The sequence below is a fragment of the Macaca thibetana genome, chromosome 14, assembly GCF_024542745.1.
Source record: "Macaca thibetana thibetana isolate TM-01 chromosome 14, ASM2454274v1, whole genome shotgun sequence".
Classification (NCBI taxonomy): domain Eukaryota; kingdom Metazoa; phylum Chordata; class Mammalia; order Primates; family Cercopithecidae; genus Macaca; species Macaca thibetana.
Window position 1 is genome coordinate 92,906,968 of NC_065591.1, and position 26,159 is coordinate 92,933,126.

The window sequence follows — 26,159 nt, forward strand, 5'->3', positions numbered from 1 at the left end:
CCTAAACAAAAAACCTTTAGATTAGCTTACAATATTATTTTGTACATAATCTTCAAATATATCATATTCGGTCCTACTTGGTAGTGAGTGCACCCACTGGGTGGAACCATGGTTTGCCTACCTATTGTCAAGCTCTTGGACATTTGGGTCAGTCTATAAGCATAGGCCCTTCAATAATTTGGGGGTTACATGGATGGACTAAGCACAGTGTTTTATGCACTTACCTGATGTTGGTATCTTTTGTTCTAAGATGCTTAACTTCTCTGGGTCATTCTAGACCGATGATAAAGCCCTTTGTGGTACTGACCTCTCCTCTGAGTTTTTTTTTTTAATTTCTCGTAATGGCACCACCCACTCTCGTAGGCTGCAGAAGTCAAGGCAATCCATCCTTAGCACCAGTGTCTCTCTGTAGCCTTGGGACAAATCTGTCTATTCTGTCTTCTCGATATCCTTTGATTCCATACCTTCTCTCTATCTCCACTGCCTTCGCCCAGGCAAGACCCTTGCAGTGACCTCCTAACTGTTCCCCCTTTGCCTCCAGGCTTGCACATCATCTAATGCATCTTCTACAGTGCTTCCAGAAGATCCTTCTAAAAGGCTTCTTCGGTTATGCCCCTGTTGTGATGGACCCTTAGCAGTGTCTGAATTGGAGGGTCTCACAGTTCAATTCTCCTTATTAACACTCTCTTTGTTGATATTTTTCCTCCCCCAAGACAATTTCCATCTTGATTTGATCTGTATCTGCCTGTATTATTTTATAGCTTTATTGAGTCTAATTGGCATAAATTAATTGCGCCTGTTTAAGACATTTTTTGATAAATTTTGCCATATGCATGCACCTGTGAAGCCATCACTACACTACAACATAATGAACACATTCATCACCTTCAGAAATTCTCTCTTGCCTCATTATAATCTCTTCCTCCTGTCTTTTCCCACCTATCATCTTCCCCTATTCCCTTTGCCAAGGGATCTAAAGAAAAAGGAATATATTTATATGCTTTTGGAATTACTTTTATATGAGGAGCAAATACCCAAAGCCCCTTCTCACTTGGGATCTTTGAAAGTGTTTACATTAAAAACAATCTAACCAGTTTACTAAGATGTATCGATTGTGCACTTGCTATCACTGGGTAGATAAGTTCTTGTGGGGGACAAAAATGAGATAAATACTTGACTTCAAGTTTTTATTCTGTAGTTGAAAGCATAAGACACACTTACACAATTAGCAGCCAGTGATCAATGTCAAATAAATATCAAAGCCATAAATTGAGTGATAAATGGAGATGGATGTGATGGGGTAGGCTTAACTCACTGTTTAGACAGAGTTCCACTCTACCCGAATATGGGGTGTTTATGTTATCCACCTCAAGGCATGCATTAAATCACATTCTGCTAGACTTCAGTGTAACCGAAAGAGCCAGGGGTTCCAGAGTAAGAGCCATATTGAAATTCTGTGCCTGTGCTGACCTGTGACTTGTGCCAATAGTTTTCTGAGCTCAGTCTCTCTTCATTTATAAAAGAGGAATTTAAACCCCTGTCATAATATTGCAAGAATTAGAGATATCATATGTAAAATGTCTCTATTCTTGGTAGTGTCAATAATAATAATACTGTGCTTACTGTGGGCTCTTACTATTCTTTGCAATTTATATTTGTCTCATTTAATTCTTTTTTTTTTGAGACGGAGTCTCGCTCTGTCGCCCAGACTAGAGTGCAGTGGTGTAATCTCGGCTCACTGCAAGCTCCGCCTCCTGGGTTCACACGATTCTCCTGCCTCAGCCTCCTGAGTAGCTGGGACTACAGGCACCCACCACCGTGCCTGGCTAATTTTTTGTATTTTTAGTAGAGACAGGGTTTCACCATGGTCTCGATCTCCTGACCTTGTGATCCACCCGCCTCGGCCTTCCAAAGTGCTGGGATTATAGGCATAAGCCACCATGCCTGGCCTGTCTCATTTAATTCTTAAAACAGCTTGAAAATATCATTTCTCTAAAAAGAACAACTTCAGTCACATGCCCTATTGATGAAAGTACTGCCATCTCTCAGTCGCAGGCTGTTTTCTTAAAATGTTCTTTATAATGTCTGGTATAAAGGTTCTTAGATAAAATATGGGCACTAAGAAGGTATTCGATGAATGTTCATTCCCCTTCCACACTGCAAATATTCATCTTAGCAACTTAAATGATTACTGGGTGAGATAATTAAACAGCTTTTATTTTGCAACTTTAGAGCTGTAATCAATTTTTATTTTCCCAGACACTTTTGGGGACTTTAGAATTGCCTGTCTAAGAGCATCTGCCCTGGCCTAGTGCCAATCAGCTTTAAAGAAAGCAGCATGTGTTTGCAGCAAACTCGAGGATTAAATGCAGGAGGTTCTGAACTTAAGATGGAGGCAGGAAAAAGGGTCTTTGGTTTAAAATGTCATCAGAGCATTGCAGCATTTCTATTTTAAAATTATAGCTAATATTGCTTCATATATTACTACCTACATAATGAAGTCACTACATATGAGAATATCTATCCAGTCACTTTCCACTAATTAGCTCTTAAGTCTTTAGGTATTTTACATCACATGTAACAGAATTATCAACAAGTATTATTAAGTATTATAGTGTGAAATGGTCCCCAAACGGAATTGAAGTTAATTGTAATAGTCTTTTGTGATGATAAAGTGTATGAGTGCACCCTGCAATTTTAAAATCTGGAGTGGCTTAAGTATTAAACTTGATACCAAGGGCATTATTATTAAATAAAAAAATTAAATGGCTCATGAAACACTTTTCTCAAGAGGTACGTTTTAATATTTCAATTTCTTTCTTTTAAACATGGTTCTGAAATGAAGCCAGCAAAAACATGTGCATAGTAGCTGCTAGAAGAATTCAGGTGTTAAGCAAGATGGGTCCCTAGTTGGAGATGCTATTAATACATAGAAAACAAGCACCATTTTCAATGCACTCAGCCCACTATGGTGCTTGGGTACAGGATACTTGGCTTCCCTATGAAGGTCTTCCACCATGGTCTTTGAACTAACATTGAACTAACAATGCATTCTACTCTCTGGTAAATTACCTAAGGAGGGGAATACTGGACAATAACATGGGTGCTATGGGAAAGGGTTACATGGTATTTTGGGGGGGAAAAGAAAGTGAACATTACACATACAAGTTCCTTCTCATATAGATAGTGGAAATTATTTTCATTTTAAAGAGTAATTTGAATTTGTTTTTTCCAGATTAGGAGTAAGAGGAAATAACTCTAAGGTCAGTAAAGTCTTAGAACTTAGTAAAGTCTTAGATGCGTGATTCATTCCTTTATTCATTATTCATTTGTCAATATTGACTGACAACTGTATGTCTGGCTCTGTTGTAAGGATTAACAATTCATATCCTAGTCAGCAGAACATCACATGTTCCTGCTCACATAGATTCTTAAAATCTTGTGGCAGAGACACACAATAAATGGTCTAAATTAGTGAAACAAATCATATTTCAGACAGTGATAATGGCTAAGAAATGAAAGCAAGAAAGAGATAAATATCAAGGTGAGGGTGTTTAGATCTTAGATATCTCCCCAGGAAAGGCCGTATTATGAAAGCTACATTTAGGAAAAGGCCTGAAGGGAGGTAACAGTGCAAGTCATGCAGGTATCTAAAGGAAAAGTAGTCCAGGCCTGGGAAACAGCAACTGCAAATGCCCTTGGGTAGGAATGCCTCCATTGTGTTCAAAGACCAGCAAGCGGGGCAGTGTAGCTGGAACTGAGTGCACAAGGCAGAAAGCAGTGGGATGTGAGATGGGGAAAAGAATGAGAGGCCACTCACTTGGAACCTTGTGGATAATAGGCTCTTTGATTTTTATCGGGAGTAAGATGGGAAGGCACTAGAGGGTTCCGAACACAGGAGCGAAGTGACCTGGCTACATTTTTAACAATATATATCTGACAGTTACGAGAGTAAAGAATACAGGTAGAAGTAAGGAGACCATTTTTAACAATTCAGACTCTTATTCCTCATTCTTCCTACCTCTATGGGGTACAAGTATACGACTTTTACAGGTGGGATAACTGAAGTTCAGATCCAAAGTAACTTACAAGTCTTACAAAGTCGGTGTCAGAGCTACAAGTAAAGCCACATTGTCTGATTCTAAGACTCTCTATCCTATACTGCTGTCTCTCTGTTCTTTCTCATGCACAGTAAATGTTACAAACTAGCATGGTATATGGAGATACTCAGTTGTGTATCATAGCACTGGAGAATGTGCAAAGTTTGATACAAATCATTTATTAACAAAATCTGAAAACATGTTTTGTTTCCTTACATTAGGTCCGCTTGGTTTTACATGGATTAAACATTATTGTACATATGATAAGGGAAGTAAAACATTTACAATGAGTGTTTCAGAAATGAAATCCAGTGGGAAAATGGTGAGTTAGTTTTGTTTTTTGTTTGCTTTTTAAACTGTTTGTTATTTAAGTAATGGAATTAAAAGAAAAAAAAAATCACATTTGTTTCTCTAGTTAACATGTACCCATTTACAAAAAAAAAAAGAAAGTCAAATGTTTTCTCTCATTTTTATGAGCTGAATGACTTGAAAAGAGTAGCCAGGGTCTTCTTTTAACTTGGCCATGACATATTTATAAGCAGTCGAGTTAAATGTAGTGATCCTTCAGTAGATTACAGAGGTATCATCTTACATTTCCGGCAGCAGAGTTATTTGTCTATGCTGTTGGTTGGCTAGCAGCCCAGGGAGGGACTGTCAATGGCTGGAGCAGGCTCAGGGATTCTGTATCTTTCCCCTGGGTAGCCTCTGTGGGAGGCTGCATTTGCCCCTGCATGCCTTGTCCCTTTCCGCACTGCATACTGTTTACCAAAATGCTGGCTAACAAGGTTTCTCAGAAGAAACCAATAGATGCTCATTTACCCCAAAAGTAAATTGGTCACTGAATGAATGTCTCACATGGCTAGTGCACAATATAGAATACAGTGTACTTTGTTTGAGGAAATGCTGCAGAGAGCTTTATTGTCTGTGGCATATAATCTTCTTGTGATTTAAAGTATGGATATGGCAAATGATTGAACTTGTGAATTAATTAGGTCACAATCTAAGTACCCTAAAGCTGAGAGTTACACTGAAGATAATTAGTCCAGCCTTATTTTAACAGATTAGGAAATGAAGTTAGTAGAAAGTAAGTGCCTCGCCCAGATAATTAGTGGTATAGATCATGGCAGAGGTAAATGTTGATCTAACTTAGACACATACTCAAATACATCAGTTGAAACTTATTGTACTTGGGCATTCATCAGAGTCTAATAATTCAAACAGAAAGGCATAAAATAAAGGAGAACATACCAGAGAAAAAGAAACCTTAGTTGCTACCATCCCAGTAAGTTATTAAGTGCCACAACACACCTAGTTTCTACTCTAATAGTTACTACTGTAAATCCAACATATGTGACAGTGAGTTAATAATGTAAGTAGACCAAGCCAAAGTTCCATTAATAAATTGATGACGTGCACAACCAAACATAGAATTAACCACACATTAGGTAAATGTTCCCCTTCAAATAGACTGGCATCTCAGTTACAGAAGAGAATTCCTATGAATGTGGCCTATGTTGGATCTTGTCCAGAGAGTCAGTTTTAGTAGCAGTGGGTTACCAGCAAAACAATCACATGGTATTAGGTTGGTGCAAAAGTAATTGCATTTTTTCCCATTACTTTTAATGGGAAAACTGTAATTACTTTTGCACCAACCTGATATATATGATAGCAATAGCATTATGTCATGTATATACTGGAACTATATTATTTCGGTAGCTCTCTTGTAAACCTGAGCTAGTTATCATTTAAGGCTCTGATACAAAGACACACACATGATACTAATCTCTTTGCAATCCAGGGAGTTTTGATTAAGAGCAACAAATGTTGTATCCTAACAAGCACTCTATATATCCAATTGTGGTGTTAAGTGACTGTGTAACTTCATACCTTTTCTAAATCTAAGTATTGAGGGAATGTACATTATAGTATAATTTAACATTGTAAGTAAATATGTTGAAGGGTACTGGACAGGCATGTTACATAATTCTTTTAAATAAAACATGCATATGCCATTAATTAACAAATGGTTTTATGTATTATGATCGGACAGCTAACATTAGGAATCAAAAAAAGACAGGGTGTGATTGTGACCTTTATACATAACCTATACTGTTAAACATTTTAATGTGGCAACTTGAGCTCATGTATTTAATATATTTCAGTTCACCTTGTCCGCGTGTTAACAGTATGATACTCTTCTTGTTTCAGAATGGTCTTGTTACTAGCTCACCGGAAATGTTTAAATTAAAATCTTGTATCCGACGAAAGACAGATTCAATTGACAAACGATTCTGCTTTGACATAGAAGTAGTTGAAAGGTTTGAGCTTTTCTTTTCACTTTATTTTTTTCATAAGCTAAACTGTGTCTTTCTGTATTTAAATATAAGCATGAAACAGCATTCAAGTGTTTTTTAGTCTTTTAAAAAACAGTATACATGTTTATTTCATTCTTTCATGTTGTTATTGCATAATGCTTTTGAAAAAGCAAATCCAATCCAGGATGCTGGAAAACAGTAGCATCACTCAAAGCAGAATCAGAAAAATCAATATAAATGACTGTATTAGGAGAAAGTGTATGTAGGGGCCTCGTGGTCCTCATCACCATGAAGGAATCCAATGGCATATTTCATGGCTCCAGGATCAGCCTTTTGGTGGGCTTTTGCAGCTTGGTGGCCTTGCTTCCAAGGAATAAGATGCAGGTGGGAATACCATAAGCTTCTTTCAGCCAACTAAGTTGAATGCCTCCAGGATGCCTACTGTGTGCAAAACACTGTTCTGGGTATTCTTAGCCCAAAGTAATGGAAGAGATATAAATGTCATGAATCTGAGTTTATGATTTAAATTTACAATAAGAAGGGGTATGCTTCCTGCTCTCTGCTCTGTAATCCATGATCTGTCTTTCTTCTCCTGCATTACTACCACAATATTCTGAATACACTAGCTTATCGTGTGTATCCATGTATACACTTTGTATACGATGACTTACTATATATGCTCATAAACCATAGCCTATAGCTACAGGCATAACTCAGAGATATTGCAGGTTAGATTCCAAACCACTGTAATAAAACAAATATAATAAACTGAGTCACAGAAATTTCTGAGTTTCTCAGTGCTTATAAAAGTTATGTTTATGCTACAGTGCAGTCCATTAAGTGTGCAATAGCATTATGTATAAAAAATATGCATCCCTTAATTTTAAAGTATTTTAAGTAATGTGAATGGTCATCTGAGTCTTTAGTGAGTAGTAATCTTTTTGCTGGCAAAGGATCTTGCCTCAATGTTGGTAGCTGCTAACTGATCAGCATGGTGGTTACTGAGGGATGGGGTGGCTATGGCCATTTTCTTAAAATGAGACAGCAGTAAAGTTTGCCACATCAATTGACTCTTCATTTCAACAAAGATTTCTCTGCACCATGCAATGCTATTTGATAACATTTTACTCAGTAGGGCATCTTTCAAAATTGGAGTCAGTCCTCTCAAACCCTGCCTTACTGCATTGTCAGCTAAGTTTATGTGATATGCTAAATCCTTTGTTGTCATTTCAACAATGTTTATAGCATCTTCACCAGGAGAAGATTCCATCTCAAGAAACCACTTTCTTTGCCCATCCGTAAGAAGCAACTAGTCCTTTCAAGTTTTGTTATGAGATTGCAGCAATAAAGTCACATATTCTAGAAGGCTCCACTTCTAATTCTAGCTTTTTTGCTGTTTTCACTACATCTGCAGTAACTTCTTCCACTGAAGTCTTGTACCCCTCCACCTCATCCCTGAGAGTCGGAATCAATTTTTTTCAAACTGCTGTTAATGTGGATATTTTGGCTTCCTCCCATGAGGGACGAATGTTCTTGATGGCATCTAAAATAATGAATCCTTTCAAGAAGGTTTTCAGTGTACTTTACCCAGATCCATCAGAGGAATCACTACTCATGGCCGTGAAAGCCTAATGAAATATATTTCTTAAATAATAATAACTCAGAAGTCTAACTTATTCCTTGATCCATGTGCTACAGAACACATGTTGTGTCAGCAGGCATGAATATATTATTCTCCATGTAAATCTCTATCAGAACTCTTGGGTGACTAGTTGTATTGTCAATGGGCAGTAATATTTAAATATTTAAATATGCCTCTTTAAGCAGTAGGTCTCAACAGTGGCTTAAAATATTCAGTAAACCTTGCTGTAAACAGATGTGCTGTCATTCAGCCTTTATTGTTCCATTTGTAGAGCACAGGTAGAGTAGATTTAGCATAATTTTTAAGAACCCTAGGATTTGCGGAATGATATATGAGCATTGGCTCTGACTTAAGTCACCAGTTACGTTAACTCTAACAAGAGTCAGCCTGTTCTTTGAAGCCTTGAAGTCAGATAGTGACTTCTTTCTATCTGTGAAAGTCCTAAATGAGGGCATCTTCCAACAGAAGGCTATTTCATCTACATTGAAAATCTGTTGTTTACTGTAGCCACCTTCATCCATGATTCTAGCTAGATCTTCTGTATAATTTGCTGCAGCTTCTACGTCAGCACTTGCTGCTTCATCTTATACTTTTATATTATGCAAATGGCTTCCTTCCTCAAACATCATGAAGTATGCTAGCTTCATACTTTTTTTCTGCAGCTTATTCATCTCTCTCAGCCTTCATAAAATTGAAGACAGTTAGGGCCTTGCTGTGGATAAGGCAATGGCTTAAGAGAATGTTATGAGATTATTGATTGGACTAATTTTAATATTGTTGTATCTCAGGGAATAGGAAGACTAAGGAGAGGGACAGAGATGAGGAAATGGCCAGTAAGTGGAGCAGTGGTACACACAACTTTTATTGACTGTTTGCCATCTTATGCCATGGTTAATGGCACCCCAAAACAATGACAATAGTAATACCAAAGATCACTGTTCATATATCACATGCTAGATATAATAACAGTGAAAAATTCCAAATATTGCGAGAATCACCAAAATGTGGTACAGAGACATGATGTGAGCAAATGCTTTTGGAAAAATGGTGCTGATAGACATGCACAACATAGAGTTGACACAAACCAACCATCAATTTGTTAAATAGCAGTATCTGCAAAGCTCAATCAAGCAAAGAGAAATACATCAAGGTATGCCTGTATCTAGTATGGCAATGACCCTATTCCTAGGCTGCTTTAAACTATGTTGACTCCTTTGCCCTGTGTTCTTATGATTTTTAAGATCCACTTATTAAGTTTCCCCTTATTTCTCAAAATATCTTTTGGGATTTTGACTGGAGTTGCAGTGAAGTTTTCAATGGGTGCGGAATAAACCTCTTTTTGAATATTTTACATATCTTTTTTCAAATTTACTTTTGGGTACCTTCTTTTTATTGTTATTTTGAATAGGATTCTTTTTTATGAGTTGAATTTTGTTTTCCTAAACGGTTAAGATTACTGCATAGAGAGGCTGTTAGTTTATTTATATATCAATCTCTTATCTGACCTACTTGCTGAACTCTTTTTTAGTTTTAATAGTTTTGTGTAGAGACTTCTGGATTTTCTATGTAGACAAATACCAACATGTTAGTGCTTTCTCTTAACATATTCCAGTTATATAACCTTGGAGCACTTTATTAAACTCTGTAATTAGGTTTTTTCGTCTGTAAATTAAGGATAATAAGTACCCACCTCAAAGGATTGTTTTCAGGATTAAATGAGAGAATTAAGGAAACATAACACAGTGCCTGTCACATAGTAAATATCCAACAAATACTGATTTTCAGTAATTTATTGTTGGTATTACTACACTGGCTTAAATTCTCCAACATCAGATTATCTTGATATATATTCAGGATTCTCATGATCTGTGTTCTCATTTGCAGAAGAGATGTAGGTTATTATTTGTCGTTCCAGGTTTTTAATTATAAAATATTTATAATAAAATTTTCATCTCAATGTTCCTCTTCACAGATCCCTCAATTTTCTGTTTAAGTAAATTCCTTTTTTATATTTTATATCTTTTCCTCCATATGCTAGTTTACTCCCTTCCTCCCCCTACTTTTTGTTTCTTTCTTTAAGTATATCCTCAAGTAACTATTTCAGAATGACTGCATGCAAGAGAATTATTTTTAAATGAATTCATTTCAGTATTGTCATCATGGTATAGAGAAATGCTTTGGTTTTAGTGTCTTTTTAAACATTACCTAGTTATGGTATGAGGCTTTCCACATTGTTACATATTCATTGTAATTGTTTTTAGTGACTAGACTGCACCACATCAGGGTCGAGTTCTCATATTGTGGAATTCATAGATGGCTTTGAAGAATGTGACTTTCTCATCCTCTTTGATCATTTCAAGGGAAATAGTTTCAAACTAGTCTCCTTCAGACTTTCCTATACCAAAAACACTTAATGGTTTTACCACCTGTGATCATTAGAATTAAAAACATTTTTTTGCATGCCCAGTGATTTTTCTGAAAGTATTATACTTCAATCTTTTTCTTTTTAAAGAAAGTTCCTATGTTTTTCTCCTCTCTCTTCATTTCTCTTTTTTTCTTCAAATTTCATCTTTTTAGCTTACTGAGGATTTTAAAAGTAATAAATGTGTAAATATATAAAATATTTGTTTTTAATAGGCATGGGATCATCACGTTACAGGCCTTCTCAGAAGCTAATAGGAAACTCTGGCTTGAAGCCATGGATGGCAAGGAACCGGTAAGACTATGATACATTCTATAATTTAGGTTTTATTGTCCTAATAATTATAATGTATGGAAATGCTTTTCATAATATACAATGTTTTGCCTGTAGTATAACTGAAAATGTTAAAAAACGAAATCAGGGGAGTAGAGACTTTTACTGCTTTCCTAGTCTCACTCATGGCACATAACTCTACCTTTCTGACTTACTTTATAAGGGGGCTTTTGGGACTAATTTAAAACCCTAAAATTACTTCTTAAAAAATTACTTACACTCATCACCTTGGGTGCACCCATTAGGTTATCTTATTCCGTTAATAATTATCTCATGCCCCGTCTTTGCAAGGCCTGTACTAGGCATGTGATTAGAGTGATGAACAAGGTTCAGGGTAAGAACTGATTCTCTCATCAAAACCATTTTAAAAGAGTATAGCTTAATAAAACTGCCTGTGGCTTGACATTTTCACTTGCATGCATATCCCCATTTTTAGTGGTTATTTTGAAATTAGTATGATAGTCTACTTACAAAAAATAGGAAGGCTTACATAAAAAGGAGGCTGAATCATTCATCACCGTCTGTTTTCTTAAAGAACACTGTTACTAGATCAGTAGAGGGTGAGCACAGAGAGGAAATAAGAGTCCCCATCCTGTCACCTGTTACTAGATCAGTAGAGGGTGAGCACAGAGAGGAAATAAGAGTCCCCATCCTGTCACCTGTTACTAGATCAGTAGAGGGTGAGCACAGAGAGGAAATAAGAGTCCCCATCCTGTCACTTGAGAAGCATTCTTTAGATGGCAAAGAACCTGTATAGCAACAGTGCCATACAAAGTGTGGTCCTCAGACTTTGAGACCCTCCCTCAAACTGTGTTGCCAGTCCACAGTAAGATCAGTACAGAAATGGTGATTCAGTCTTTAGAAAATCGTGTAGCCACTTAAGTTATTTTAAGCCTGTTAAATTTAATTGAAAAATTTGAACTCTGCATTGATTTTTTTTATTATTTTCTATTTCAATTTTATTATATTTTACACAAATGTTAATAATAGATTTAAAAGAAAATTCACTCTTTACCAGAAATAGTTGAGAAGCCCTGACTTAGAGCAAATTCGGGGAATAGTTTGTTAACGCAACAATGTACAAGTTAGGATTGTGTACATTTGAGAACATGCTAAGCAGGAAATTGGAAGAAGGAGCAATCAGGCGAAGTCCATTATGACATACTTCCTGAGAACGGTACTTTATGCATCATACTGGGGCAGAGAATAAGATGCATAAATCAGATGGAGGTAGAACCTTGTCCAGGGCAGCACAGTCACGGATGGAAAGGAGTGGGAAGTGAGGGTGGCTGAACCACAGGAAGGAAGTTGGTTGATGGTACACAGATGGTGCTATGGACCCAGCAGTTGTAGGACCTTGAAATCAAGACACTCTTTTTGTGTATTAATGTACAGATATCACCTTGCTAATCTTTCGTGCTGGGTCATTAACTGGAAGTAACTGGTGGACATCCTTTGTTTTTTAGATTTATACTCTGCCTGCCATTATAAGCAAGAAAGAAGAAAGTAAGTCATGTTAATAGTTATTTAAAATTTTATCATGTAGTCATTTTTAACACAGAAGCATTATATGATTGTAAGTATTCTGGGAAAATAGTATAACGCCATTGATCTCATGGTACAGCAAATTTGTAATTTTTATTTAAAATGTTTCTCAATGTACCATAAACTACTGGTATTATAGTAACAAAAGTTAATTTTTATTTCTTTGGTGTTTATTTACTTATTTACATGGCTTGCTTTATCTCTGATAGAGATTTGAGAAAGTTGATATTTAGCTCAATTATTTATATATTATATATTATATATTATATTATATATATTATAATATATTATATATGATGTAATTATATTTTATTATGTATAATTATGTTAATAAATATATGATATATAATATATAATTATATATAAATAATCAAGCTGAATTATATAATTATATATAAATACTATATTTATATATCTATATCAATATAAATATATAAGACAGCAGAGAGCTCCTTTGTCTTATTTTCTCTGCTCCAGTTTTCTTACAGGTATAAGACTGAAGACATAAACAATTCTTGCTGGTTTTAGTGGATAGTAACTAAGAATGTAAAATATAAGGACCTTGTCATTACACATGGTATATGTAGGAAAAGATGTTTTTACTATATTATTACTAAATCATTAGTTTGTAGCCGTTCTTTATAAACACAGTTTATATGTTTTTCATCATGTTCTGAATCCTCTTTAATTACCTGCCAACCTCTTGCTACCTTTTTTCTGCAGTTAGTTTAGGGTATTTCCAGAAGTACTTTACATAGTCATTTTATTTGATATTTAAAATTAATTTGTGTATTTGTTGCTAGGGTTATTTTGTATAACTTTCAGAGCAATTCCAAGTTTCATGTAATGCAATGGATTTTGTCTTATGACTTCTAAATTTATTTTTCAAACAAACTCAGTAACCCTGACATTTACTTTTCTTATTTATTTTATTCTTATTTTTTAATACAGATGAGGTCTCATTTTGTTGTCCAGGCTGGTCTCTAACTATTGGCCTCAAGTAACCCTCCCACCTTGTTCTCCCAAAGTGCTGGGATTACAGGCATGAGCCACTGCGCCTGACCAACCCGGACATTTAGATTGCTATGGAAATATAAGTTAGAATGAAATAAATAAAAACTAGGAAAGCACTCATTTGAAAGTTATAAATATTGAATGTATAAAAAGCCTATTATTTTATCTGAATTAAATGCTTTCTAGTGATTAACTTCAGAAATTATCAAAAGAAAATGCATGATGTAAAAGATCTTTCAATAATAATTTAAATAACTTACAATTTTAAAATTATTTTTAAATAATACTTTAAAAAATTGTTTCCAGTTTTTATTTTCACATTTACTTCCTTACTGGAATCAAGGAAAGTAATTAGTATAAAATCCTTTATTGCCAACTTTTGTCTAACCACAGATGCATTAACCAAATGGTAAGAGTTGTGTATGTACTAAATGTTCATACTTAATAATTACCTAAAAGGTAATCTGTTGTATACATTGCATTTGAGAAGAATGTGAAATGTGTTTTCTAACATTAGTTTGATTGTTGATATCCACTATAAGATTAATCCTTTCCCATTCAAATTACCCAAGGACAAATCCTTAATGGAAAACAATTGCACCTATATACAGTATTGAGTAGGGCTTCTGAATGGTGGCGTAGTCAAGTTGATCAGAATATACTAATGCTTAATTAAATGCACCACCAAAACTAATGTACTTATGATGGAGAGGGAGTCTGTATCTTCATGCAGTACAGGATCATTCTTCTGGAAATAGGTATCCTGCAGTATCAGCCACCGGAAACATCACTGTGCCTTCAATTATAGTTATAAAATGGTGCATGTTTCAGAAAAGTAGCAGTCCTAGAGTGCATGTGTTTATATCATTTCTCGCACTCTGGCTTTTTGTATGGCGTATTAGTTTCCTACCCAGTACTCTGAGCTCCTTGTGACAGAACCCGTCTCTTCTCCATGGTAGTCAATACAGGCCCTTCCTGAGACATGTGCTGAGCACGGATTTGCTCTTCTTCTTCTCATTAGTACCAGTAGGCTTTTATTACCCATGGGAAGATTTTTGGTCATAGAAGAAATATTACAAACTTCTATTTTAGTGCTTAAATTTATGAATCTGAAGCTTTAAGTTTTAATATTTGATTTATTTTAAGCCATATGTTTACTTGAAGCCTGTTTTTAATCAATATACAGATCTTATTTGTAATTGCACTAACTTTTAAAACTGAGTCATTTTCACTTTATTTTGTTTTCATAATTCTAACAGAATTCTCCCATTTGTACATTTAATCAGTCAAATTTCTTTAGACATATCAACTGATGACAAAATAGTAAATTTTATTCTCTCAAAGTCACCCTAACTAGACAGATTTGTGATCCTGACAAATATAATCTTTTAAACTCCTAGCAACTTTTTTAATCTAATAAATCACTTTATAAATGCAGGGATTAAGTACTATGTTAAAATTAAGTGTTGTAAACATTCTAAATAAATACACACAAAAATGCATAGTGATTTCAAAAGGTCTTACTACTTTTGCATAAACTAAACTTATTGAAAATTACACTTATTTTTAGCTGTCACACACATGGGGATTCAAATTTCCTCACCCAAACGGAATCACTACCCTATTGAAAAGTCAAGACTATGGCAGGTGCTACCAATAAAGGAACCCCTGGCTTAAAGGCACAGGATTGGACTCACTTTCCAGAACTTAGCTGCCAGCAGCTCTGGGGTGGATATTGTGGTATTGCTAATTCACCTGAGTGAGGCCTTTTTTTTTTGAGATGGAGTCTCACTCTGTTGCCCAGGCTTGAGTGTAGTGGCAAGATCTCAGCTCACTGCAACCTCTGCCTCCTGGGTTCAAGCGATTCTCCTACCTCAGCCTCCCAAGTAGCTGGGATTACAGGCACATGCCACCTCGCCCAGCACCCAGCCGATTTTTTGTGTTTTTGGTAAAGATGGGGCCTCACCATGTTGGCCAGGTTGGTCTCGAACTCCTGTTTCGGGTAAATTTGTGTTTCAGTGATTGTGAAATTCTCATACCTGTTAGGTCTTGAATAAGTCATGTGAGCTCATTGTGTTAAGTGTTTAAATCAGTTTATATCTTTCTTTTTGTCAGCCCCTCTAAACATTTTTTTGTACATCATCCTGTTCTTGAGATCTTGTATTTCTTTTTAGTTGATATTTGACTCCTCTAAAAGTAGCATTGCTCAATTTTAGTATGTAACTTCTCCTGTAATTGGTATCGGAAACCAGTACCAGCCCTAATTCACCGGCCACTTTGAAGAGTGCTCGTTTATATCCTCCATAATTCAGATGGCTTCCGCTTACTCTACAATACTCTTGTTCTCCTTTGGAAACTCAGTTTTGCATAATATGTCTTAGTGTTTTTGAACTGCTGAAGACAATGAAGCTTAGGATGGTAAAATATAAAACTTAGGTAAAAGTTTGTTTTGAATGCCAGCCATTTAGAAGCAATCATAACATCTTGTGCCTTCACTGAAAATCCTATAAGCAACAGTGTAAGAAATACCTAATGTTCTAAAATAGGGCCATAGTATGAATTTACAGAGAACAAATGCCATGGAATGAAGAATAAAATTATGCTGTGAATGTAGTTTCATGCTACTCTTTATAAGACTAACATGCAAAAGTCTTCCTACCTTGTATTAATAGTTACTCTTAATTTACCATTTTCAAAGTATGGATGCCGTAAATGAGACTTGTGTAATTCAACAGAAAGGAAAGCTTGAATCACCTTTATGAAAAAACATCAAATAAAAAACCAAAATACTGACCAATTACAGGGTATTGAATTTACAAATACTTTTCTGGTTGTAAAATACACTGCAATATAGTGAAATTGTAAGACTTTGGGAATGAATTTATTTTTTTAGTAGTAATATCTGTCATCGATATTAAACAAGTGCCATTCAATTAAGATTAGCACTAAACTAGTCCTCAATGACATGCATTTCAATTAAGATTAGCACTAAACTAGTCCTCAAGCCATGCCACGGGGGACATTTTGTGAAAAGTAGCTCATCCTTATGTTTTCCATAGTTCTGCCATTTGAATACATCTTTCAAAGGAACAAATTACATTTTATGACATACCTTTCCTGCCCCAAGACCTCCATCTTGGGACCAGTCATTAACAGAGGCAAAAGCAGTTAACATTTCTTTCTTTTTTTTTTTTTTTTTTTTTTTTTGAGACGGAGTCTCGCTCTGTCGCCCAGGCTGGAGTACAGTGGCGCGATCTCGGCTCACTGCAAGCTCCGCCTCCCGGGTTCACGCCATTCTCCTGCCTCAGCCTCCCGAGTAGCTGGGACTACAGGCGCCCACAACCGCGCCCGGCTAATTTTTTGTATTTTTAGTAGAGACGGGGTTTCACCGTGGTCTCGATCTCCTGACCTTGTGATCCGCCCGCCTCGGCCTCCCAAAGTGCTGGGATTACAGGCGTGAGCCACCGCGCCCGGCAACATTTCTTCTAGGCTTTCTTTCTCTGACATTTTCTATTGATGCCCTGAGCCTTGTCCCCATTCAAATATGAGTTTTGTGTGATGGCTTCTGAGCTGGTCCTTCAACCCTGGGTCTGGAGAAAGTGAGCATTGTGAAAGAAAAGGCACTTAGGTCTCATTCTCTCATACAGTCAGTTCAACAATATTCCTTTGTGCACCTACTCTACTCCAGGTACTGTGAATAAGAAAAAGGAAGTTCTTTTCCATTGATGTTTCCACTAATAAAAGTCAGGATTTACATGTGTAATCACAAAGTCACCTAACATTCAGTCCTTATATACAAAATTGCAGGGATTGGAACAGAAGATAATCTTGAAATTTCCCAACAGTTCTAAACTTCTGCTTGTATGTTTCAGTGACTTTCCTCAAGTGTACCTGTGTATCTATTCTCCACAGCAATGAGCTTTTTTTGCTCCTTATCATTCTATGCAATTACCATCTGTTATAAATGTTCTTGGGCTTCATTCTGTGGTTTAGAGAGTTCTGGAAGTTCTCAGATGTGGCTAGGTTATCATTCTTCTTCTTTACCATATAATCCCCCAATCTTTGATCATTGACAGTTTTCTTTTTGTCACAGAGACCCAGGAAGATTGTTGTAGCTCAAGTGCTCTTCATAGGCAGAGCAGAATGAAAGAACAATTTGGGCCAGGGCTGTGGAGAGTTAACTGCCCATCCTTAAGGAGAAAAGAAAAGGTCCAGCAGGTGTCATGAACATTGATAAATGTAGTCATTTATTTTTTATTTATTTCAGTTAACACATAGCATGATATTATTTATCTGTGATAAGGGACCTTTTAATCTGAAACAGGAGATCAGCAAAGTAAACTGAAAAGTAAAGACAAGTGTTGCTTTGTTTTGTCAACCCAGAGAATGTACTGTAAGGTCAAGTAGATTACATCTGTAAGGACATACTAGGTTTTGAATTGCTAGTAAATTGAAGGTACAAGGACTTTTGCTTTGTTAGCTCTGTGGAAGACTATTCTTTTTCCTTTCCTCATGGCTGTTTGAATTCTGTTGAGATTAATAGCTTTTGTGCTGCTAAACTGCCTTATGGAAACTTTTTGTAGGTTTCAATAAAAGCTTTATCCCTGAACAGTTTACATAGGGGAAAAAAATAAGGTTTAGACTGAACATTTGATTGAATATATTAAGTTGACTAAGTTAGTCGGTCTTCTGCTTCTACCCTCACCCATGAAGGCCAAGTATCATTAATGTTATAGAATTCTAATTCTCATATTATAGAATTTGATAGTGGTTGTATTCTGGGTATCCCTCTCATTCTCTCTAAAATGGAGGAGATACAGGGCTGGGGTGGGGCCTGGAACTGGGAAAGTGTTCACAAATATAGCTCATGTAAGCTGATAAACTCCAACCCTTATAGAACCCATCGGAGAAGGTACTTAAGCAATCCTGGTACAAACCAGTAACTAGCAAGCCATCAGTCAATAAGCATGTATTGGCTGCCTGCTCTGGGCCAAGCATTGAACCCAAACCAGCAAATCCATATTTCTCCTGTGTAGGATACTTGTCCTCCTCTCTGTGCTGTTGCCACAGGAGTACCTTGTCCTCCACTGAAGGAGAATTATCATTAATTATCAGCCTTTTCAATGGTGCAATTTGATTTAGTAATAACCCTTTCCATTGACATTTGAACACTGAAGAGTTCTCAGGTGTTTGTGATTTTTTGTTTTTTGGTTGTTTTTTGGAGGTTAAGAGGACCCGTTTTAGTTGAAATCTCATGAGCACTGATGCATTAAGTATAGTAACCCCTTCGTGGCTTTGGAAAATTGCTCATTTTCCATTACAGAATGTGTTTGCCCCTGACTTCCCTCAGAAATGACAATCCCTGTGACTACCTCATCCACAGTCCTTGGAAGACACACTATTTGAGCCATCTTGTCCTCTTCTCAGACCTCAGCAGGAATCGCTGGGTACTGAAGTGAAGGCACTGTCTATAGTTGATGGTTATTTGCAAAGCACCCATCAACAGGCCCTGCCACTGCTGCACTTTGCTGCCTTTGTTATGTGAATTGACAAGTCAGTAGTCAAAAGGGATATATTCTAGATAAGGGAGGAAAAAAGTTCATTATGTAGGGTTGCCTTTATTTCAGTGAGTTTTGCCACAGTGAATTAAGCTATATACAATTAAATCAGAACTGGCCAGGTTATACTTGGTAATAGATGATCCTCAAGTCTCAGAGGCTGATGACAATAAAGGTTCATTTCTTCTTTATAGTACATGTCCATATAGGTCAGCGGTGGCTCTCAACGTTGTTTTCACTCTGGAACTTGAGTTGGTAGAGAAGCCTCCCTTTGTATCATTGCTGATCCTGTGACAAGGGAAAAAGAAAATTACAAGCCACATACTGGCTCTTAGTGGCTACTGGGTAAAGACACGTGTCACTTATGTTCATATTTCATTGTTAGTGAGTATCGCATGACCAAGCCTGGCTTCAAGGATGCTGAGAAATATAATCTTCTTGCAGGGAGGGACAACAGATATGGGTAAACAGTAATTTCAGTTTGCTATAGTCTGTTTAACTCTAGTGAGAGGATATGTTTTTTCATTGTATTTATTGAAGTATAATGATCACATGGGGACATTTCTTAATATCCAACTTATTAAATAAGTGACAAAGTGATATATGCCTTTTTGAAAATCAACTTTGTGTCTGACTGTCCCTCAAGCCCTAGTAATTTTAGCCATGTGGGAAGAATGCCTTATTCACGAAGTTTACATATGTAGAGATTTGCATTCTTCTCTAGTCAGTAATGATAATGATAAGAGCCAATACTCTAAAGCACTTACTATATTCTAAGCATATGCTATTCTAGGAGCTTTGCAAATGTTAACTTACTTCATCTTTAAACAGTACTATGAGGAAGAAACTATTACCTTTATTTTGTAGGAGAGGAAACTGAGGCACAGAGAGATCAAAACCATGCCTAGTAACAGAGCTAACAAGTGAAAGAGTAACTACTGCCCCTTTCATCTAGTTAAAACTAATGACTGGCTTCTTTTATAATTTCTTCTTATGTTTTCCTTCATATAGCAGTGACGTGTAGACAGGAGCAGATAGGAAAAAAAAACCTAGCATTGAATTCCTCTTGTTCCATTGTTAGGCACTCTTCAGTGTTTCATTCCATTTGTCTTCATCTTACTACAACTGTTTAACTTAGGTATTGTTACTTCGCTCATTTTATAAATGAAGGAACTTGAGTTTATAAAATAATAGGTACATGTCCACCACCTCAGACATACAGCAGTGATACTAGAGCTGAGAACTGGCCTTAGGTTTTCCTGGCTTTAAACAAAGTTGGACACTATCTCTGCACCATGAAACTACTCTTTCAGTCAAAGCAAAGGATGGGCAAAGGAAACAAAAATTCATGGTTACTTTTGCCAACACAGTATATTGTTCCACATCTCTGAATTGATTGATAGTGTTGTATTTACTCACATGACGGGAGCTAAGTACAGGATCCATGGAATATGTCAGAACAGAAGCATCCGTAGAATAACCCTGCAGTTAGACTGACTCTCAGTAAGATTTTATTCTACATGATAAGCTTTTGTTATCAGTTTATTAGAAAAGATTGGAATATTGCTGCCAAATATCCCAGTATACTTTGGGGTACAGCCTGGTTATTACTTATTTTTCTCAAAATGCTTAAGAGAGAAATTCTGTTTTATATGTCACAACTATCTTCATTATATTTTTGTTGAAAGGAAGTTCTGTTGAAATTTTTAAAAAATGATTGTCTTTTTCTCTTAATACATCTTTTTATTGAACAGCGGAAGAATGTGACCTCTAGTACCAAACATTTTAAATGTCAGGAACTTGCAGTTTTAATTGATAGAAAAGTGCTAGTGTCTTGTTTTTACCTAGGGTTACATTTTTTGTCTCAGTTTTTGTTGTCCTTAAAACTGAAAATTAAATTATTCCTTGCTTTTCCATCTTACCTGTTTCCTACATTCAAGAAGTATTTTAAAATATCTGAATGCTTAGTGTTATGCTGGGCATTTTGGGGTTATTGGAAGCAAGCAGTCTCTCTTTGGTGTCCAAGAAAAGCTTCACTCTTATGTAGGTAGGTCATCAGCTGTACTCTAATGAGATGCCATGGCCATTCATTTTTGTGTGTTGAGTTCACTGAAAGTATTCACTGAGTTCTGTTCTCTTGACCTAGGACAGTGGGGACAAAGAAATAAATGAGCTACTTCCCATTGATGGCAATACATATTTTAGTTTTGACATTTTTATTTCTAGAGTTTTGAAGTTGTTTTTTAGAGTGCTAAATACACACACACATATATATGTATTTTTTTTAAATATCAAATAATCCCAAAATACCTAGTGAATTAAAAACGACAGTTTCTAACTGCTGCCCTCTTTCTCCTTACCAATAGTTTGCATATATATTTGTGGAGTTTTTTCTTAGGAAAATAGAAACAGTCATATATACCCTCAGATTTTTAGATTTTGAGAAAATAGGCCTTATTGTCCTGTCGATTTCACCTAACAACACACAATAAATACCCCTTCGTGGTAGTACCTCTAGTTCCATTGTTAGGCACAGGTTATTCAGGCCTTTCTGTCAATCAGTTCAGCTCCATTGGCTTGCTGTGCCTAGAATTTTTTTCAGTTTTTAGTTTGTTGCTGTTACCCTTTCTTGATTTTTATCATTATTTTTTTGATATATATTTTTTGTCTGGGGGTCTATTTTGAGTTACAAGAATGTTTAATCTACTGTCTTTAAATGGAAGTTAGTTTTAAATTTTTATTGGTTTGAATTCTCATTTATGATTTGAGAATATTTTAAAAATCGTGTCTCTACCACATGTGATGAAAATTTGTATCATAGTTCAAAAGTTTTTCAGTTTTCTCTTTGGGTGTTAGTTGGTATTTTTAAAATAAATGCTTTCTCTTTATACAAGGAATCTCATTTGATCTGGCCCCAAAACCCTTTAAAAAAGTAGAATTGATCCAAAGAAAATCTAGCCAAAAAAACAAAAATTGCAATTTCAGAATCCTAGGACCTTTTGGGGATGTTTAGTGACTGACAATGCATGTTTTGAATTATTTTAAATACAGTGGCAAAATGAAAAATAGAGCATGGAGCTTAGAATCAGACCCGAGTTAGAAGCCTGACTCTAGAGCTTAAAACTGAGAACAGTGGAGATTTTCAGCAACCCAGGGAATCATCTTGAGACTGCAGAGCCTTTTCTCTACCTGATAATAGTTTGAGAATCATGGGAAAGGATATGTAAAAGGCTTTATATTACAAGTTTCAATACATAATAAGGGTTTATTCTTATTGCATTTGCTCCTATCATTTGAAAAAAAATAACACATAGTAAAGGAGTAATGCTATTTTTAGGAAAAGTGGATAAGATCATTGTAATACACTTTCTGTGAAGGATCTTGGCAGGTGGATACAATAACTGTGAGGGTGAAGTTCCCTCCTCTACTTCTACCCCAAAATAAAAAGTCGGCCTCTAACCAAAATATTTGAAAAACTCAGTGAAAACCTCTCTACTGTTGAGTCATAAAGGGCCAATGAACAGAGCCAACTGAAGTGGGGATGTGAGTTCAGCATAAACACCTAATGCCATTTCTCTCTTATTTTCAGTGTATTTGAATGAAGCAGGGTTCAACTTTGTGAGAAAATGCATTCAAGCTGTGGAAACAAGAGGTCAGTGTTGCCTGATCAGTATAGCATTCCTGTCATATGTCTCATTCTTACATAGAAAACTCTCAGAGTAGATGAGTCAATGAAGATGTATTTGGTCATTAACATGGATTAATTTTAAGAGTGATATAGATGTATGTATCAGTATACAAATAGTTATACCTTGAGCTTTAGTTTACTAAAAATCATGCTTTAGGCATACTTCTTTTTTAGATTTTTTTCTAATATAGCCTCACTGTACTTCTTATTGATAAACTGTGCCTTATTTATTACTGCAAGCACCCCTTTGATTTTTTTTTTTTTTTTTTTTTGAGACGGAGTCTCGCTCTGTCGCCCAGGCTGGAGTGCAGTGGCCGGATCTCAGCTCACTGCAAGCTCCACCTCCCGGGTTTACACCGTTCTCCTGCCTCAGCCTCCCGAGTAGCTGGGACTACAGGCGCCCGCCACCTCGCCCAGCTAGTTTTTTGTATTTTTTAGTAGAGACGGGGTTTCACTGTGTTAGCCAGGATGGTCTTGATCTCCTGACCTCGTGATCCGCCCGTCTCGGCCTCCCAAAGTGCTGGGATTACAGGCTTGAGCCACCGTGCCCGGCCTCTTTGATTTTTTTTTTTTCCCCAATCATTGAGGAGGTAAGATTCCTAAGGAGCTTGTCTTCGCTCCCTTCCTTCCTTATATACTTTCTTTTGCTGATTTGTCACTGTCAGAGCTTTGGCACCTTTCTTTACTCTAATCATGACCTCTGTCTTGAAGTCCACTCCAGTTAAATGTTGGACTCACTTCCAGGAAAATTTGGCTAAAGCAACATTCATATTGGGCTTTGGAGTTCCATAAACTTATATTTAAATTTTAAGTGCTGCCACTTCAACGTTTTGAGAAGTAGTTTCCTTGAATTCTCTGAATCTGTTTCCTCATCGCTAAACTGAAGATATAAATGCCATAGGACTTTTCAACATGCAGGAGGACTCCATGACTCTGAAGAAATAGAACATGAGTAATACCGATCATCCCTTCTCATCTCCATTGCTTTTTTATATTCAAATACTGGTGAATAGGCAGCTACACTTTGCTACTTTGAAGATCTTCAAAGACTTTCAAATCACTGTGCAGTGTCTGCTCTGAGAAATAGAAGTCTGATGGGTGTTTCCAGGATAGCTTTGCTAAAGTTATACTGTGAAATTGGATAAGTAGCTTTCAAATTTTGTTAGGCACATGTCTGAGTTTTTCACATTCTGTACTTGCCAAGCTGTATCTCAAGCCATTTTCTTGTGATTTTCCTTCCTATTAGGTATCACCATTTTAGGACTCTACCGAATAGGAGGAGTGAACTCCAAAGTTCAGAAACTCATGAATACCATATTTTGTAAGTTTTGGATGAAGCAACTTACATAAGTTTTGTGTTCTTATAGGTAATCTAAAGTATAGGCTTCGTTGACTAGTGCGACTTTGAATATTTTCAAATAATATTTAAAGTTCATATTTATATTCAGTTTTTAATGTTTATTTATAATAGATGAACAATGAGAATTTGAGGGGGCATTTTTATAATACTGTATTTTTTTCTCCCAAGTGTTCTTTGGTAAGCTAGAGATACAGTAAGATGCATGGATGTCATTTGGAATCCTAGCTCAGCAACTTACAGGTTTTGTGACCTTGAGTAATTTACTTAATGTCTTTGTGTCTCAGCCTCCTCGTTTATAAAAATAGGGATAATAATGGTACCTGCCTCTTAAGAGTTGTGAGGATTGGGTATGTTAATCTCTGTAAAGCACTTAGAAGCATGCTGGGCACATGGTAACTGCTCTGTCCTGTTAGCAATTAGCAGTAATTTCATTTGGGAGACTTATTTCATAGGATACATCTTTGAGTTTTAGTGTCAGCTTTTTATTAGTTCACACAAACAACAGTCCTAACGTTAACTCTTTGCATTCTAAGAAATGAAGACCTCTCTCTTTTGACCTACTTATGTTTGTGCCCATTTTTCATAATTGCATAAGGAATATTTTGAACTACACAATTTAAACATCTTGTTTTATTATTTCCAGCTCCTAAATCCCCTCCTGATATTGATATTGATATTGAACTGTGGGACAATAAGACGATAACGAGTGGGCTGAAAAACTACCTCAGGTGAGGAGGGTTTAACTCCTAGTACTCTGGATGCAGTCTCTGACTCACCCCTTGGGTAGTAACCGTGTGACTTCATGGAGCCTGTGTCCAGAAGCTTCACTCGGTAGCTCAGTTCCCTCACAAAAGGTGAAATAGCATGACATGGTAAGATTTACATTTAGTGTTCTGGAACTTGTACTTGATTTTTCCAATAATAATTTAAAAGACAATATAATATTGAGTACTGAATTAGTATTTGTTGTTTCATATGAAGTTTGTATATAGGATTTCTATGTACTTTTTAAAATAACAAATTGGAATGGAAAGTTGTGTTGTTTTGTTTTTTAACTATTGTTCCCATATTTGTTCCTCTGGTAAGGTAATTCTGACACTGAAAAAATTGTCTCCCAGTCTCCCCTCTTAATACAGTCATGGAAAGAAATACTAAGTACTAAGTTGTTAATACAGTCATGAAAAGAAGTACATTGGTGTCTTCGAGGTCTGCATTTTAGGTGTCTCTGTGGCCCCACTACTGGAACTTTATCAAACTGCCAAATCACCCGGTTCTTTTATTTACTTATTTATATATTATTTTATTTTTAATTGATGAATGACAGTCACCTAATTCTTAAAGAAACACTTAAAGTTTAGGGGAGAATAAAAGATACTACTATTCTAACATGTGCTTTACTTCTCTGTTGTAGGTGCCTTGCAGAACCACTGATGACTTACAAGTTGCACAAAGATTTTATCATTGCTGTTAGTAAGTATACTTGAATCACATACACTTTATAATTGAGGTAGTTTTATGCTGCCATACTTAGGCATATATTACTAGTATCAGCTAGTGAAGATTTTTTTCAAGTACTGCTTAAAAAGTTGTTAATCTGGGCTGGGCATGGTGGCTCACACCTGTAATTCCAGCACTTTGGGAGGCCGAGATGGGCGGATCACCTGAGGTTGGGAGTTCGAGACCAACCTGATGAACATGGAGAAACCCTGTCTCTACTGAAAATACAAAATTAGCTGGGCGTGGTGGTGCATGCCTGTAATCCCAGCTACTCGGGAGGCTGAGGCAGGAGGATCGCTTGAACCCAGGAGGCGGAGGTTGCGGTGAGCCGAGATTGCGCCATTGCACTCCAGCCCAGGCAACAAGAGTGAAACTCCATCTCAAATTAAAAAAACAAACAAAAAAAGTTGTTAATCTGATATTTAGTAATTTATAATGTGGTTTAGAAGCCAATAAGAAATTGCAGAATTAACTGAAATATGTTGACACTTAGTAAGACCTCACTGGGTAACAGTCTGGTGATTAGAAAGAACCATGAGGAATTATTATTCTCATTTCATCTTATTTGAATGACAAGTATCAGTTTCTTATAAGATCAACTAAGCAGGACTCTGAATATGTACAGACAATTATGTCCCTGCACATGATCATGTCCTATATTCGTCAGTCTGGAGATGAGTCAAAT

The 26,159-nt window shown here is 36.3% G+C and overlaps 1 protein-coding gene across 1 annotated transcript in view; it reads left to right on the plus strand.

Annotated features, from left to right (window-relative positions):
• ARHGAP42 (Rho GTPase activating protein 42) overlaps window positions 1-26,159 on the plus strand; it is a 309,626-nt gene that overhangs the window by 251,384 nt on the left and 32,083 nt on the right. Inside the window, exons 9-16 of the mRNA XM_050758883.1 lie at window positions 4,322-4,422; window positions 6,309-6,418; window positions 10,695-10,773; window positions 12,279-12,318; window positions 22,519-22,581; window positions 23,864-23,938; window positions 24,621-24,705; window positions 25,389-25,447. Of these exons, the coding sequence (XP_050614840.1) occupies window positions 4,322-4,422; window positions 6,309-6,418; window positions 10,695-10,773; window positions 12,279-12,318; window positions 22,519-22,581; window positions 23,864-23,938; window positions 24,621-24,705; window positions 25,389-25,447 (612 nt within the window). The remainder of the gene's footprint in view (window positions 1-4,321; window positions 4,423-6,308; window positions 6,419-10,694; window positions 10,774-12,278; window positions 12,319-22,518; window positions 22,582-23,863; window positions 23,939-24,620; window positions 24,706-25,388; window positions 25,448-26,159) is intronic.